Source organism: Macrobrachium rosenbergii, chromosome 12 (genome assembly GCF_040412425.1).
Source record: "Macrobrachium rosenbergii isolate ZJJX-2024 chromosome 12, ASM4041242v1, whole genome shotgun sequence".
Taxonomy (NCBI): domain Eukaryota; kingdom Metazoa; phylum Arthropoda; class Malacostraca; order Decapoda; family Palaemonidae; genus Macrobrachium; species Macrobrachium rosenbergii.
The window spans coordinates 59,364,175-59,380,580 of NC_089752.1; the positions used below are offsets into that span (position 1 = coordinate 59,364,175).

The following is a 16,406-nucleotide window of genomic DNA, read 5'->3' on the forward strand; positions in this document are numbered from 1 at the left end:
AAATGGGTGCCTCACTGAGGTCTTAGGCCATGCGTGTCCTGAGCATCGTGGCTCGGTTCACAATAGTTAAGATTATTGAAATTAGTTAGGCCACTTATGTGATTACTGCGGCTCGGTGGTAAGTGGAAGGAACAGGGTTACTAAATTGATGTACCGTACTTTAAGGCGGTCTAGGCTAGGTACAAGTAAAAGGAAGAGATCACACTGGCTACCTCCTCTGGGCAAGGGGCCAGGATCACTCTTAGATGTTAGGGCACTGTGCCAAGAAGGCACTAATGCCTGGATGAGCTTATAGCTCGGCAACTACTTGGCTCTCTTCCGCCCCTTCTTCTTCTTCTTCGGGTTCCTCCAAGGCCTATCAGTAGCAGGCCTAGGAGGTGATGAGGGCACCGACTCCGGGGACAGGCCAGAAGGGCTAGCGGGCGCGAAGTCAGGACAACTTCAGAGGCTGCAGGAGGGCTCCCTACTCCGGCTGCTGCGACAACCGGAGCGAGAGCGATCTCGACTTCTGCGTCCGAGGATGCCAGTTCCTGGTCTTCCAAGGAAGGGGTACTGTAAGATGTATTAGCTCATGAACCTGCTAGCAGCGCCTAAGCGCCGCCCATATAAGTGACGTCATTGTCACGAGCTATCTGTACTTCCGTCTTCCGCTGTGAGTCAGTTGTAATGAAGATACGAAACCATGATGAGTATCATTTCCTGATCCTGCCTAGCATTAGACCCAACATGGAGCAGTGAATGAAGAAATAGGACCTACAGCCATATCCATAGTACAGCATGGCACCACCGCCGAGACGACCCTTGTTTGCATCCCCCAGGGGCAGAATTGCAAGGACAGGAAGTTCAGGAACCGGCGCCAGGATATCGCCGGCTTCAATGCTGCAGGCTCAACACGTGTTACAAACCCAGCAACAGGCCATCCAGAACCTTCAGGCTGAGATAACAGCGTTGTCACCTGGGAAGCAATGTCCCCTAACCAAGGATCCCTTCATCAGCAGCTCCAGAAAAGTGCGAGGCTGAGGTGTCCCCTGCAGCCTTCAGGTCTTGGAAACGGTCAATGGAGTGTTGGTTGCAGCTATGCAAGGTGAAGCCTAACGAGGCTGTTCATCACATAAGGCTACATTGTGTCCCGATATTGCAACGTGCACTTGATTCTAGATATACCGACACGCAGTGGAGTGCCCTCTCTACTGAAGGGGCATTCAATGCAGTTAAGCAATTAGTGATAAAAGCTTCTAATCAAGCAGTGCAGTGGCTAAAGTTTTTTGATTTGGCCCAAGAGCCTAGTGAGTCCTTTAATGATTTTTTTATTAAGTGTACGCAAAAGGCTACCGATTGTGCATTCACTTGTCCTAATTGTAATCATGATTTATCTGAATATATGCTATTGCGTAAGCTCATGGTAGGCCTAAGTGATAAAGTGCTAAAAAGGCAAGTATTTCAGTCGTGTAATGATATTCGTGATATCGACTCCCTCAGAGTCATGTGCAGTGCGTTTGAGGCCGCCCGTGACGACGCCCTTTGTAATAGGGCATGGCTTAGCAGCTTCCCTAGAGCAGCTGCTGCCGAAGTGTGTGAGGAAGAACCCGAGGTGGCTGCCGCCCTTAATAAATACGACAAGAGTGCCCCTATGAAAGTACAATCACGCCCCTGTGGTAATTGTGGTATTCGTCATGCCTCTGGGTATTCCTCATGTCCAGCAAGAAACACGACATGTCACGGGTGCGGTAAAACTGGACACTTGAAGAAGTGTTGCAGAGGGCGGAGCGCCAAGAAAAACGTCAGTGGTCTGGCAGAGGAGTCGGACATAGTGAGTGCAGTGACTGCAGTTGTCGTAGCGGCAGAGGCAAGGTTGCGGAATGGGCCGTCCCCACAACCCACTATTCGTGTTGATGTATGCATGGCCAACTCAACTGAGTGGTCCGGTGTACGAGCGGTGCCGGACGCTGGTGCCCAGGTTTGTGTTGCGGGACCCACTGTTCTTGCGACGTTGAACGTGAAACCGGCTGTGTTGAGGTTGAAGGGAGGGTTGCGAGACTTTGCCAACCTACATCTGAAGTGTTTAGGGTCGACCTTGTGTACTATAGAATACAAGGGGAGGCACACAACCCAGGAAGTGTATTTCGTAAAGTCTTCCATTGACTTTTATCTATCCATGGACGCTTGCAAGAAACTAGGTCTTGTGCCAGAAACGTTTCCAAACCATGCCCCCTTCTCGGACTCGGCCCCCACAGCAGCAAGTGCGACCCATACGTCCGTCGAAGCAACCGATCAATCTGCAAGACCGTCGACCATCCCGTTTTCCCCTACTGAGGAGAATATTACCAGATTGGAAGACTGGTTATTAGCCCATTTTTCAAGCACGACCTTCAACACCGAGAGAGAGCCCCTCCCGGTAATGGAAGGGAAACCCCACCGTATCCACCTATTACCTAATGCAGTTCCTTATGCCTGCCACACACCTGCGTCAGTACCCAAGCACTGGGAAAAAGAGGTGAAAGCCCAGTTGGAGGAGGACATTAAGAGAGGGGTCTTACAACGAGCTCCCTCTGGGGAGCCTACAGAATGGTGTTCACGTATGGTGGTTGTGGCCAAGAAATCGGGGCAACCAAGACGTACAGTCGACTATCAGAAGCTCAATGCAAGTTGTAGGAGGGAGACCCACCATACCCCCACGCCCTTCGATATGGTATCCAGCATTCCCCTCTGCTCATACAAGACTGTGGCCGATGCCTATTGGGGATTTCACCAGGTGGAACTGGACAAGGAGAGCATACCCCTAACTACATTCATCACACCTTGGGGCAGGTATCAATACCGAAGGACACCAATGGGGCATTGTTCTGCCTCCGACGCATATACACGTCGTTTCGATGATGCCATTGAAGAAGTACCCAGGAAATTCAAGTGTGTGGACGACACACTCCTCTATGATTCAAGCGTGGAAGGGGCCTTTTGGTATGTGTATGACTTCCTCGCAGTCTGTGCATCTAAAGGCATCACCTTAAAACCAGAAAAATTCAAGTTCTGCAAGAAAGAAGTGGAATTCGTCGGGTTTGACGTCGGTTGGGACTCCTATAAGCCTTCAGAAGATTGTCTATCTACCATCAGAATTTTTCGATGCCCCAAAAGCCCACAATATCTAACATTAGGTCATGGTATGGTTTCGTCAATCAGCTGGCCCCTTCCTGACAACAGCGCCTATCATGACCCACTTTAGAGACCTACTGAAGAAGCCCTCAGGCAAACAGGTCTATTGGGATGAGCACCTTCAGGAGAGGTTTAGTCAAGTGCAAAACACCGTCTGCAAGTTAGCCAAGGATGGCCTCACCTACTACGACAAGCTGCGACCGACTGTTGCAGTCACTGACTGGAGTAAAGAGGGCGTGGGATTCGTCATCCTCCAGCAATATTGCAGGTGTACATCCGTCGACACCCCTTCTGCTGTAGAGATGGTTGGAGAATAGCGCTTTGTGGCAGTCGTTTCTCACGCCCGCCGAGTCTGGGTATGCAGCTGTGGAGGGGGAGGCCCTTTGAGGTGGCCTGGTGTTTAAAAAAGGCACGGCTGTTCTTATTGGGCTGCCCGAACTTGACAATTGTCACAGATCACCGCCTTTAGTTAAGTTACTAGGTAATAGAAGTCTCGGCGATATTACCAACCCCAGACTGTTTAGATTGAAGGAGAAAACATTATTGTATAATTTCCATGTTAAATACCTACCAGGCAAGAGAAATCATGCTGCTGACTTCCTCTCTCGATTTCCTGCCCTGAGGACCGCGCCAGATAGACAGGATGAGAGCTTCAACGAAGAATTAATGATTGCCATGGTGTCAGCAATCACAGAAAACCTACAGGAGCAGTGCACCATAGATGAGAACATTGTTGAAGAGGCCGCCCTGGACGACCCAGCATATCAGCTACTAGTCGCTCGAGTGACTGCAGGGGACTGGAACCCGAAGAAATCCCGAGAAATTGCATGTTTGAGGCCCTTCTACAGCGTCAGGGAACGTTTGTCTACATCTGGCAACCTGGTCACATACTGTTTCAACGACAGCTGCATACGCCTTGTCATTCCCGAAGGGCTCCGCCATCAGGTAGCCGCCAACCTTCATGCTGGACATCAAGGCCTTGATACAATGTTGAGAAGAGCGAGACATTCAGTCTATTGGCCGGGCATCGAGGGCGACCTCCAGCATCATCGTTCACAGTGTACATCGTGCGACGTCCACTCACCATCACTGCCTGCCGAAGTCTTGAGGATGACCCCTGCCCCAGAGTATCCATTCCAACAGACCGTCATGGACCTGTTTCAGCTTGCAGGACACACGTACATGGCATACTGCGACAGGCTTACAGGCTGGCTAGAAATAGCCCACTTCCCTAATGGCACCTCGTCCGCAAAGGTCATGACAAAACTTAGGAATTACTTCACTCGGTGGGGAGCACCTGAACAATTGTCTAGTGAGCGAAGAAATGATGGCTTTCTGTAGGAGATGGAGAGTTGACATACGCCTATCATCTGCCCACTACCCGCAGTCAAATGGGAGAGCCGAGGCCGCGGTTAAGTCCGCAAAGAGGATAATTAGAACAAGTATCAGTGGGACTGGGAGCCTCGATAACGACAAGGTGTCATTGGCCATGCTACAGTACCTGAACACGCCCTTGAGGAGTATAAATAAATCTCTGGCACAACTGGCAACTGGGAGACAGCTACGCGATGGTGTTCCGACCGCAAAACTCAACTATATGGTAGACCGCCACTGGAGAAAATCCATTAGAAAAAGAGAACGTCAAGTAGCAAAAAGAAATAAGAAGATAATTGACAGCGGCACCAACAGGAGGCTCACGCCCATACAGCCAGGCACACACGTTAGCGTTCAGAACCAGATGACTAAGGGCTGGGACAGGCTGGGAATTATAGTCGAGCAACGACCTCATAGGCAGCACACAGTAAGATTAGATGGCAGTGGGCGTTCATCGATAAGAAACAGACGACACCTCAAGGTCATTGAACTGCCCGCCAGTGAGCCAACAGGAGCCACTCCTACCGAAGACAAAGTGGCTCATAAGCCAAAGTCTTCCCCATCAACGCCAAAGGTACGGCCCTCAAGGAAGAGAGAGGCCCCTGCCTGGATGAACGATTATGTATAATTAACCATGCTTTGATTCTGCGTTTTACAAGATGAAAGTGTTTTCTTTTTTTTTTTTCTTTTACTGAGTTTAAATGTACCTTGAGTTCGTATTTGCTGATGTGATGATTATTTCACTTTATATGTTAGTGCCACTGATGTTGAACTCTCTCTTTCACTCTCTCTACTTTTCCATCATCTTAACGTTGCCATTACTTGTTATGATTGTGGTTTGCCATACCTGTCTCGAATGTTTTTCTTTAAAAGTGTTAGTCATTTCGCTTGTCATATTGTCTGTCTTTAGTGTTGCCAATGTGTTGTCAATGATAAGTTGGAAAATATTACCCTCTTCGTAATATTTTGGGAGGGAGATGTAAGATGTATTAGCTCATGAACCTGCTAGCAGTGCCTAAGCGCCGCCCATATAAGTGACGTCATTGTCACGAGCTATCTGTACTTCCGTCTTCCGCTGTGAGTCAGTTGTAATGAAGATACGAAACCATGATGAGTATCATTTCCTGATCCTGCCTAGCATTAGACTCAACAGGTACCATTTCGATCCTCCAGGGGTTCATCCCCTGGAGTCAAATTTTGCAAAGAAGAAGTTTCGGGTGCTGGAGGCTCTCCAGTCGCGATGATCAACTGCATGGGGAATCCTAAATCTCCCGGAGGAGGATTCGCCTCATGATTTAGACCCGGCATAGGGGCCTTTTCCATTGGTAGCTCAATGTCAGCGACGGACGGAGTCTGGCACTGCTCAGTGCTCGCAAGTGGCACTGGCAGCAGTTGAGGGTCAGGCATGTCTGACGAGGGTCCGGAGGTGCAATACCTCGCGGACGACTTGTGTTTGGTTGCGGCAGAGATTCCTGCCGCAGCTGGAGATCGTAGCCTCTCAGTGAGTTTTGTTCGGGGGCGTCCGCTGGGCATTGCTTGTTTGGGCAGCCCTCCCAATTTGTGGAGTGGTCTGCCCGCTTGCACGTCCTGCAGCGGTACTGCTCCTCCTGAATCTCTCTTCGCGGAGGGGGAGGACCTCTTGGTGGGCCAGCCCATCGCGATTGGAGAGGGCTAGGCCTGAAATAGGTTGGGTGGCGCCCCTTCTGCGGACCACTTTGGTGGGCGGAAGGTGGAGGTTTGTCATTATTGAGAGTGTTAGATGGGGCCTCCGTGGAGGAGGTAACACGGCTGCGGAGTGGCGTTGGTAACGGGCTTCCGCAGAGAAGATCCCGACCCAACAAGAAAGCCACTCCGGGCCAAATTCCACCTACCACGCCGAGGCGGTGGGGTATAGTGCCCCAAGGTGTCATAACCTGGAGTTGGACAGTAGGAACGGTAATGGTGTGGCCCTCTATCCACTTCATTTCCCACCCGGTTTCTTCGTCAACCATGGCACCGGCTGGCACTTGGGCCCTAGTGATCAGGCTAATGTCTGCCGCAGTGTCTACTGTGACCGGAAGGGTCACTGGCAGGCTAGTGCTCTGAAGAGGGGCCACCGAGATGAACTGGGTTTCAGTCTCGGGGTAAAGGATCCGGTGCGGACCAGCAGCAGAAAATGAAGTGCTGATTAGGTTGACAAATTTGGTGGTGGGGACATGATGTGGACAGGCCGGAGATCCAGCATTGTAGTGGCTAGCAGCCCCACAGGATTTGCACGGGCCTCTTGGATGGGCTCGGTGGCCTGCAGTAACTGTTGGAGGAGAGGGCTGAGCGGATGAATCGGGAGCGGAGTTCTGGCTGGTAGGGTTAGGCTGCTTATTAGTGCCGAGTTTGTATCGGCACTCAGCTTCAGCATGGCCCCCCTTCTTGCAATAGTTGCACAGGGTCTTGCTAGGCAGTCCATTCTTCGGGTGAGTGGAGTTCAAGAGGTAGGCCAGGGGAACGATTCGCTTCTGCGAGGTGCTATGCGACTGATTGAAGGTTTCCCACGAATCAGCCATGCGACAAGCTTCCATAAGTGTGGAGGGCTGTTTATCGTTAAGATATACAGCAAGGGGCCCAGGCACACATTGGAAAAGGTCTTCTAGCATGGTCCGATTGAAAAGATCCTCAAACGTCGTGCAGGCCAAGGAGTCGAACCAGCGTGTACCGGACTGGGTTTTGTGACCTGCCCATTCCGTCCAAGACCAGCCGACTTCCTTGGCAAGACCTCGGAACCGTTGTCTCCATTTTTCTGGGGTTATCTCGTAGGCCTTGGTAATGACTCTACGAACTTCTGCCATGTTGCCTCTCTGGCTCTTCTCCAGTGAGCGAAGCGCTGCCTTGGCTTTTCCCTCCATATGCTTGGCTAGTATTAAGGCTATCTCCGTCTCCGTGGTGCTGTAGTTATCGAAAAGAGCCTCGATCTCCTCCAGCCATGATTCTGGCTCGTCCTCAGTCCACTTGGGGACTAGGGAATTGATGCTCGAAATTGGAGCGTTTGATGCAGCAGGTGTAGGACTGGAGGCTTGCTGTCGAGCCATAGCTTCAGCATTCTCCATTTTTGCTCTTTCCAGCTCAAGCTCTTTGTCCTTGCAGGCTAGCTCACTTTCCTTGCAGGCTAACTCATGCCGTCTTCTTCTTTCTTCTCTTTCCTCTTCTAATTGCCTTTGCACGGCTTCATACATCCTCTGCTTGAGTCTTTCTTCCTTCTCCCGCTTGGCCAAGTCGTCCACTTGCTCCTTAACCCAGGTGGTAAGTTCCGAGCCGGTGAGACCTGCCGCCGTCCCCAGCCCCAGGAAGGTTTTATAATTTTCTGCTGCCATGGTTCTGGTGGGGAAGGGCGTCTAACCGGGTCGACGGGCGTACTTGGGCAGCGAGGAAGTGTCTCTTCAGTGACGTGGCACCCTTTCAAAAGGTGGCACTGGAGTTGGGTGTGCCGTGTACAGGTCACACTGGTGGCACTCAGTATCCCTAGGCACTGGTGCAGGTTAGGTCCCAGAAGAACTTTCTCTTCTGTGTTCCCTTTTTGTTTTCTTTTTAATTAATTCCTATATGCTTGGTTAGTGGCACTTATGGTGCCAATGTGTTCCTAGGGACCCTCTACTGGAGTCCAACTAGGCTATATGGGAGGAAAGGCACTCTACACCCCCTGCAGAGTGTGACAATCGAATGAGAGAGAAAGGGAAGGTAAAAGAGAGAGAGAGAGAGAGAGAGAGAGAGAAGTAAGCTATTCAAGTGATGACAGTGCAGCAAATTATTGGCACTGTGGAGTAAGTGAATTTGGGTTTTTTCCTTTAAAGATCCTCGTGAGTGGCTGGTCCCAGTACCCAGTGCTAACCCCTTCTTCTTTCAGAGGGTGAAAACTACTGTTTGCTTCGGTCTGGATAGCAGGCCTCACTCGTGACCGACAGTTTATCACTGTATTGTAATTACTCTTAACTTGTCCTCATCTATGTGGGACAGAGGTGTTTCTTTTATTTGGTTTACTGTATTTGAATTAATTAGCCTAGTGTCGGCTGTTCTTTCTTTGAAGAGGGTCACGTACACTTAGGTTAGGAATGCTTACTTGAATGACGAGAGAGAGAGAGAGAGAGATTTTCAATCAGCTAATTTCTTGCTGGTTGAGAACATGTAAAGCAAAGATTTTATAAATGCACAATGGCATGGATCTTAATAAACTCAGATATATGCGTCGTCTTGGCTTCCTTAGGGATTTTGCTTTATTATCGTAATTTTCCTGGGAGCCGATGCGACGTCACAAGACTTTTAGCTACAATTTTAAATTCTTTTTATATGATTTTTACAGCATGTATTTGTATAGGAACTTGTTATGGTATTACTCCTAACTAAGGCCTATCTTTCCCTGCCTAAATTATCTTTTGGTTTTGTCTATCGAAGTTTGTCTAGCTAAGATATTGCACGGTGGGTCTACTACGAAAAGAAAAAAAAATGACCCAAGAGTGGCGGGGAGCAGAGTCTGGTCACAACAGCGGATGACAATAACACGGGTCTTCAAATGGCGGCCAAGTCCCGTTAGGCCTAAATTTCAAAACCCAGGCGCGAAAACATCAAATGGCGGTTACTCTAGTTTAAACAATTTCAAAACAGGGAATGCAAGCGGCGGGTATTTTCTTTTAGCACAAATTCAAACAACGAACGAAACAAATGCAGGTATCCAGATTTTACTTTAAATATACCAATCATGCATAGCGTTTTACGTTACGGATGGAAAACTAAATTACCAAACAACTTTGTGTCTTTTGTTATCGTTCTTCTCACCCGGACATTAAACAAAAGAATGAAAAAACTGCTGGCCTACCAGCGTGAATTTACGTTGCTGCACGGTACATTTTATTGTAAAATTACCATTTCCGTTCGTTTGCTATTTTACTGACACGGTTTTACCTGATTCCCGCTATATGAACAATAACGATCGGAATTGCCGACGCGATTACTACATTACTTTGTGTATATGAAATGGGCTGCGCTTTTCTCGGCCTTAGGATTCGTTACTTGAACGACTTCTCGAACGCCAAACGTGGTAAAATGCCCTTTCTTAAACGACACAAATTGTGATTCGCTCTGCTCTCGAGTCGCACCCTTCCTACCTACGGCTAATTCTCACTACCTGTTATTATAACTATTCTCTTTACTGCTTATTATTATGCCTGGTTCTTTGTTTGGAAGAGTGAAATGGAATTCAATATCTGACTTTTATCTTTGGAATTAATGTAATTTTAATTTCCTTTTCTCCAGATTCTTTCTCTAAAATTTACTTTAGATTCTACGCAAGGTCGCCACTGTTACGTGTGTGTATTGGCTGATCATGTATTATTCAATTTACGTAATTTTTACGGCCCTGCAGACCAAGAATACACGTAATCTGCCACTTGAAGCCAAAAGTTAACCTCAAAGACAGTCGTTAATTAGCCAAAGGTCGCCAGTTAAGGGTAATTAACCTTAACAAGAATATTTGAGATGAATTTTAGATTTCAAACACAACGGTTCTTCCCAACATCAAACGCGAGGCATACAAAAGCATCGAGACTTAAAACTGTGTTGCTTACCCTAACCTAGGTATTTTACTGGAATAATGGGGTTGAAGCTAACAATATAATAATTTGGCTTAATCTAGACTTCGTAAACACATATACCCTAAGTGGTGGCTGAAGGAAGAAAACAAAAGAAATTTGAAATACAGACGAAGTTACTAGTCAATCGACGAAGCTTCAACAAGAATCGGACTTACCGTGAACGTCGAGTCGCTGCGCAAATGAGGGACCTCAGGAGTCGGAATTCTGGCAGTCTTCCCAATTCACTAATTAAGATAGACGTAGGAGTAAAAGTAATAAAGAACAAAGAATATCGTTCGGGCACGCGCGCAGCGTCACCCTGGTTCAGTGACCGCTTCTCTCTCTCTGACCGACCTCGCTTCGTTCCCGCCAGATGAGGTGGCCTCTTGGCAATCCGACCTTGACAAAGGCATCGCCGAATGCATAGAATAGAGAAGAAGATAGCTTAAGGCCACCATAAGTAGGGGTCATTGAGTGTAAACCCTCTCTGAGGCTTAGGTCCCTAATGCCATAGCGTTTTTGTTTTTCTGAACTGCCCAGCCTATGCGCGGCGCCATCTGTCTACTGCTGTGATCGTTATTTTGAATTGTCTAGCCTACCGGCGGGGCAGAGATGTTCTCTGTCGAGGTCAATCTGACTAATATTCCTACACCTAAATACATCGAGGGCGAACAGCAGTAATATTTATAAATATATATATATGAGTATATATATATATATATACTGTATATTATATATATATATATATATATATATATATATATATATATATATATATATATATATATATATATATATATATATATATATATATATATATATATATATATATATATATATATATATATATATATATATATATATATATATATATATATATATATATATATATATATATATATATATATATATATATATATATATATATATATATATATATATATATATATATATATATATATATATATATATATATATATATATATATATATATATATATATATATATATATATATATAATATATATATATATATATATATATATATATATATATATATATATATATATATATATATATATATATATATATATATATATATATATATATATATATATATATATATATATATATATATATATATATATATATATATATATATATATATATGTATATATATATTTTTGTAAACTGGGTCATTGGTGAAGGAAGGAATTGGAACAATTCATTATTATAGAATGCCTTCATACCAAGGGGGGCCGGAGTTTATGAACAAAAGTAGAACTACTGGGAACTCACCTTAGCATCTTCCTGGATTTACGTAAATAATGAAGGTCGCCATTTAGAATCAGAATTCTTTTACAATTAAAAAAGGGGTTTAATTACAGAGAATTTGGCAAATATGCAAGACCAGCAAAGAATGTAAAATGCATACCATTTACAGACACATGTAAATGTGAAGGGCCACAGATACAATAATCCCTGTTATAACAAGTGACACTGTTATTTTAAAAATGCATCAATTCACAGACGATAATACATTGGAAGGGGTGAGCTCCAGGGTAATGACAATCAGTTAATTACTATGATTTCGGTCTGGGGAACGGATTCTTGCGATCAAGCTGCGACCAGGGATGGTTGTGAAATTTGGATGGCAGTCAGAACTAGTGAGGCATAGTTTTGCAGACTGGACAGGATAGGAGGGCTCCTGTAAGAGAGGTCAGGATTTAGCAAAAACACAGAAGAGCAAGGAAATCTCCCCTGCTATCAATTAAACAATTTATCTCCGCACGGGGGAAGAAACAAACACTCATATCACTTAAACTAATTTGCCCTTAATTTGCACTGGGGAAGGGATATTTGAATACTTGTCACTGAATCATATTAGGTTGATTTCAAAGCAAGTCGTGGGGTGATTCACGGGCTGCTTGAAGTAGGGTGACTTAACAAAGGGACTGCTTTTTGTTGGAAGAAGAAAAGTGAAGTTTGAAGGAACGGAAAAATCAAGGAATTTCAGGGGGGAGGGAAAGGGCTGGCTTATAGACTAATTGCGGATGACCGTACTTGGGTTGGTAAATGTGTGCGGTGAACACATATGCCACGGCCGTGCAATGGAGTTAGTTCTCGCAAGTGTAAAAAGCACTGAGCGTGTTGATCAACTTAGTCATAGGCTGCGAAGTGGGGTCCGGGAAAACTCAGCGCGTCTTCCCCAGTTGTTTGCTTCAGAGTCTCAGCCTACGTCTTACCTGCAAAGAGTCATACAGCCAGCAAAAGAGTGAAGAAAAAAAAATGTTTAAGATTAAATACTTAGAGGTTAAGTTCCTATCTCTCTGACAGCCTGGCTATGTCCACTCATACTGGCCTAGCTACTCTTATATTGCGTGATGGGGGTGAAAGGGGGGGTCCCTATTGTCCACCCCAGGTCAGCTGAGGTGGAAGGCTGTCCCTACATGAGTGAAACACAGGCGCTAACCGCTTTTCTCTAGTTGAAAATACGCTTTGTGCTCTCTCACCCGCCATGTTTTCTTAGCCCACAGTCAAATGAAAGGTGAAAATACTTCACAGGATAAATTACTCACTGGCTGCTAGATGAGGGAGGGATAAATTCTTAAGAGGTCCCCCCTTTGGAAAGGCCGTCACACTCTTTCGGGTGTGAAGGTCTTGGCTAATTCCTCCCGATTGGCAGCCAGTGACCTTACATAACTTGTGCTTTGGCACTGCAACAGCTAAAGCGGCCTACCTAACTGCTAAGAGGGGTTCTGAATTGGCTAATTTACAGGTCTAACCTATCTAAGGGTATAGACACTTCTGCTAACTGTCTCTGACGACACGAGAAATCTACGCTTAGGCAAAGGCACATATTAAACACCTAAGCTAACCTGCTATCCTATAAATCTGGCACTGAACGAGCTGGCACTCATGAATGGCAAATAATGACTTATGATTGGCACAACATTTTATGATTAACACTCAACAAATTGAAACATGAATAACCTGAAGGGTAAATCACAGTATACAATTAAGTAATGGATCAGTTTGAGTCTTGAGTGGGTTGGAAGGATGTTAGTTAGGAAAAGGTTAGTGGTACAATTGCCTAAAGGGTTAATGGTTAATACTACTAGGTCAGAGGTCACACTGAGCGATGATCATGGTTGTGGTTTGGTGGGTCTCCCATAGGAGGATCTGGGTCAGGTTGTGGATCTAGCACTGGCACTAACTCAGGGCCAGGCACTGGGAGTAAGGTCGGCATGGAGCTTCCAGCCAAGATAAGCGGAGCTTGGCACTGGCCAGGGGTCGCAAGTGTCACTGGCAGTGAACTGGTGTCAGACAAAGCTGAAGGGGGGGACACGGGGGAGCAAGGCCCCTCGGTGTCCCTGGCGTGATTTGGGACAGCGATTCCTGTCTCGATGAGAGGGCAGGCCCCCTTGGTTTGGTAGAAATGGCCACTGCGGCTAGCTTGCTTGGGCACTTGGACCATCTTTCAGAGTGCCCTCTTATGTTGCAGGTCCTGCAGCGGTAGTTGGCGAGATCCCTACCTAATGAGGGAGTAGTGTTTTGGTGGCTGTCCAGTTGCGAGATCTGCGGACTAGGCCTGGAACGAGTTCAATGCTGGTGGGTGAGGTTCGCTTTTGGGCGAATGGAAGGTTGGGTTGAGGGTGGCACAGCTGTCACAGAGGCTGTGTCCTGCTCAAGAAGTTTTGGCACAGCCCCTCACTGGCGGAGGCAGTCAGGCAATAGAACGGCGGGGGTCAGGGGCAACCCCAGAGGATTTCTCGTCCTAGTAGGAATTCCACTCCATGCCTAATACAGTTCACCATGCCAAGGCGGTGAATTTTGATGCTCCAATCGGTGATCACCCTGAGTTCAACTGTGGGAACAGTCATGGATTGCTGGTCTACCCAGGTTACCATCCACCTGACTTCCTCATCTACGAAGGCACTGGCTGGCACTTTGGCCCGATCGATCAGGCTAATGTCCGAGCCAGTGTCAGCAGTAGTTGGTAGGTGCATTGGTGGGAAAGAACCATCCAGAAGGGCTATGGTGACGGACTGTGTCCAGACCCGCCCAGGGTGAGACATTTCTCGCGGCTCAGCCAGGGAGGGTGTTGTACTGATCAGGTTGACGTGCCTGGTAGCAACCACATGTCTCGAGCGACCAGGATACCCGGCAGGAGAGTGCCCTAGAACTCCACAGTCTCGGCGGGGTCCCCTGGGATAGGATGATTTCCCGGCAGTGATGGTCTGCTGGGAATGCGGACTTAGAGGGAGAGGAGGAGTGGCGGTTATTGGTAGGCTGTCATTGGTTGTTGTCTGGCTTGTAGCGGCACTCAGCTTCAGCGTGACTGTACCTCTTGCAGATGGTGCACGTAGGTCTGCTAGGTGGTCCGTTCCATGGGCGATTTGAGCCTGAGAGGTGTCCGGGCAGCACTATTCTGCGTTGCAAGGTGCTGTGGGATGGGTTGTAAGTCTCCCAGGCATCAGCTAAGTGGCAGGCTTCCTTGAGAGTGGCTGGCTGCTTGTCACTAAGATACACAGCCAGAGGCCCGGGCACACACTGGAAGAGGTCCTCCAGCATGGTCCTGTTAAAGACATCCTCGAAGGTGTTGCACAGCAAGGATTCCAACCATCGGGTCCCATTCTGAGTCTTGTGACAGGCCCATTCTGTCCAGGACCAGCCGATGTCCATGGCCACACCTCGGAATCGTTGTCTCCACCTCTCAGGAGTAATTTCATACACCCTGGCGATGGCCTCACGGATGGCAGCCATGTCTCCTTGTTGATCTCTTTCCAATGCTCGGTGGGCGGCCTTAGCCTTCCCATCCAGGTGCTTGGTGGGCAATAAGGCCCTCTCAGCCAGACCGACATCATAGGTCTCGAAGAGGATTTCAATCTCTTCGAGCCATTGTTCTGGCTCATCTTCAGTCCATTTGCCAACGAGGTCATTGACTGTTGATAGGGAGGTATTTAGTGCAGATGGGATGGGGTTAGATGCTTGTTGGGCTGCCAGAGCTTCTGCGTTTTCCTTCTTGGCTCTCTCCAACTCGAGCTCCTTGTCCAAGAGCGCCAGCTTGCTTTCTTTAAGAGCTAGTTCATGCTGTCTTCTCCTTTCTTCTTCTTCTCACCTCTGCTCAGCTTCTTGCTGTCTTCTTCGTTCTTCTCTTTCTTCTTCTTCTCTCCTCTGCTCGGCTTCTTGCTGTCTCTGTTCTTCTTCGTACTTTCTCTTTTCAGCAATCTGCTCCCTTACAAACTTTTGAAGGGCCTGGCCTACGAGGCCATCCTCTTTTCCTGTATCCCGGAAATGCTGGTGCTCTTCGGTTGACATGTTGCTGGTGGGGAAGGGCTACTAAGTGGATTGACTGGGCGTTCGTGGAGGAAAGGGTTTGTGATGATGAGGAAATATCCTTTAGATTATTGGCACTTCAGGGAGTGGCACCTTTAAATGGGGTGGCACTGTGGGTGAGTGTGCCGTGCGAAGGTCACACTAGGGGAGCGTTCCTGAAGGAAGTCTGAGTCTTTATGGGCGGATACGCTAGTAAATGAAGTGATCTTGAAGGTATATTAATCCTTATGGGCAAAAACACTTAGAACATGGGAGTGCTCCTGAAGGCTCTATGGTCCTTATGGGCAGATGCACTGGTTGTATGGCACTCTGTTTCTTAAATACAGGTGCAAATGGCTTATGAGTGATTATTTTGACTGAGTGGCACTGTGGTGCCGGTGTGCTCCGTGGAGCAATGCAAAATGTCTGCATGAAAATGGTACTCTGCCTGGCAGAAGGTAAGTAAGGAGTAAGAGGTAAATGAGACACTCCAGCAGAAGGTAAGGGAAAAAGGAAAGGGAAACAAGAAAGATAAGTGCTTCACTGATTGGGTGCTTGGCAGTGCCGCAATTTAGTGGCACTGTGAGAAATGGGAACTGGGGCGTGACACGAGTGGGTTAGATTTTTTCCTCAAAACTTGAGATGGCTCCCTGACATGCAGAGAGGGAGGATATGAGGAGTGCACTCAATATGCGGTTTAGTACTTGCAGTATAAGCAAGTGTGGAAGGCGATATACCCAACTCATGCACTACAGTTGAACAATGCGTAATTAGACACAGGTACGTGCGCTCTACAGCGTACGAGAATTGATTTGGGCTGAAGCACGAAAAGGGAAAGCAGGTATGCGAGATTATTCGCTAAACACAAGTGCTTATAAATTTCACGCACTGTGTATACGATAAAAAATTTAATGAGTAATGAGTTTGAAAGTTTAAAAGTGACCTACACTAAAGAAAATTCTTTGTATTT

At 47.0% G+C, this 16,406-nt stretch overlaps 1 protein-coding gene across 1 annotated transcript; it reads left to right on the top strand.

The window, feature by feature from the left end:
• Window positions 1–1,399: 1,399 nt before the first annotated feature.
• LOC136844024 (uncharacterized) lies at window positions 1,400–4,491 on the top strand. The gene is made up of 3 exons (XM_067113038.1): window positions 1,400–3,065; window positions 3,199–3,414; window positions 3,725–4,491. Exons 1-3 carry the CDS (start codon window positions 1,400–1,402, stop codon window positions 4,489–4,491), a joined length of 2,649 nt encoding a protein of 882 aa, XP_066969139.1.
• Window positions 4,492–16,406: the final 11,915 nt, after the last annotated feature.

Bases quoted from the DNA above. Each gene is read 5' to 3' on its own strand.
- LOC136844024 (XM_067113038.1), top strand. From the start codon at position 1,400: ATGGTAGGCCTAAGTGATAAAGTGCTAAAAAGGCAAGTATTTCAGTCG. The intron at 3,066-3,198 runs GTTGGGACTCCT...TCCTGACAACAG, and splicing joins ATTCGTCGGGTTTGACGTCG to CGCCTATCATGACCCACTTT. The intron at 3,415-3,724 runs GCAGGTGTACAT...AATACCTACCAG, and splicing joins CGTCATCCTCCAGCAATATT to GCAAGAGAAATCATGCTGCT.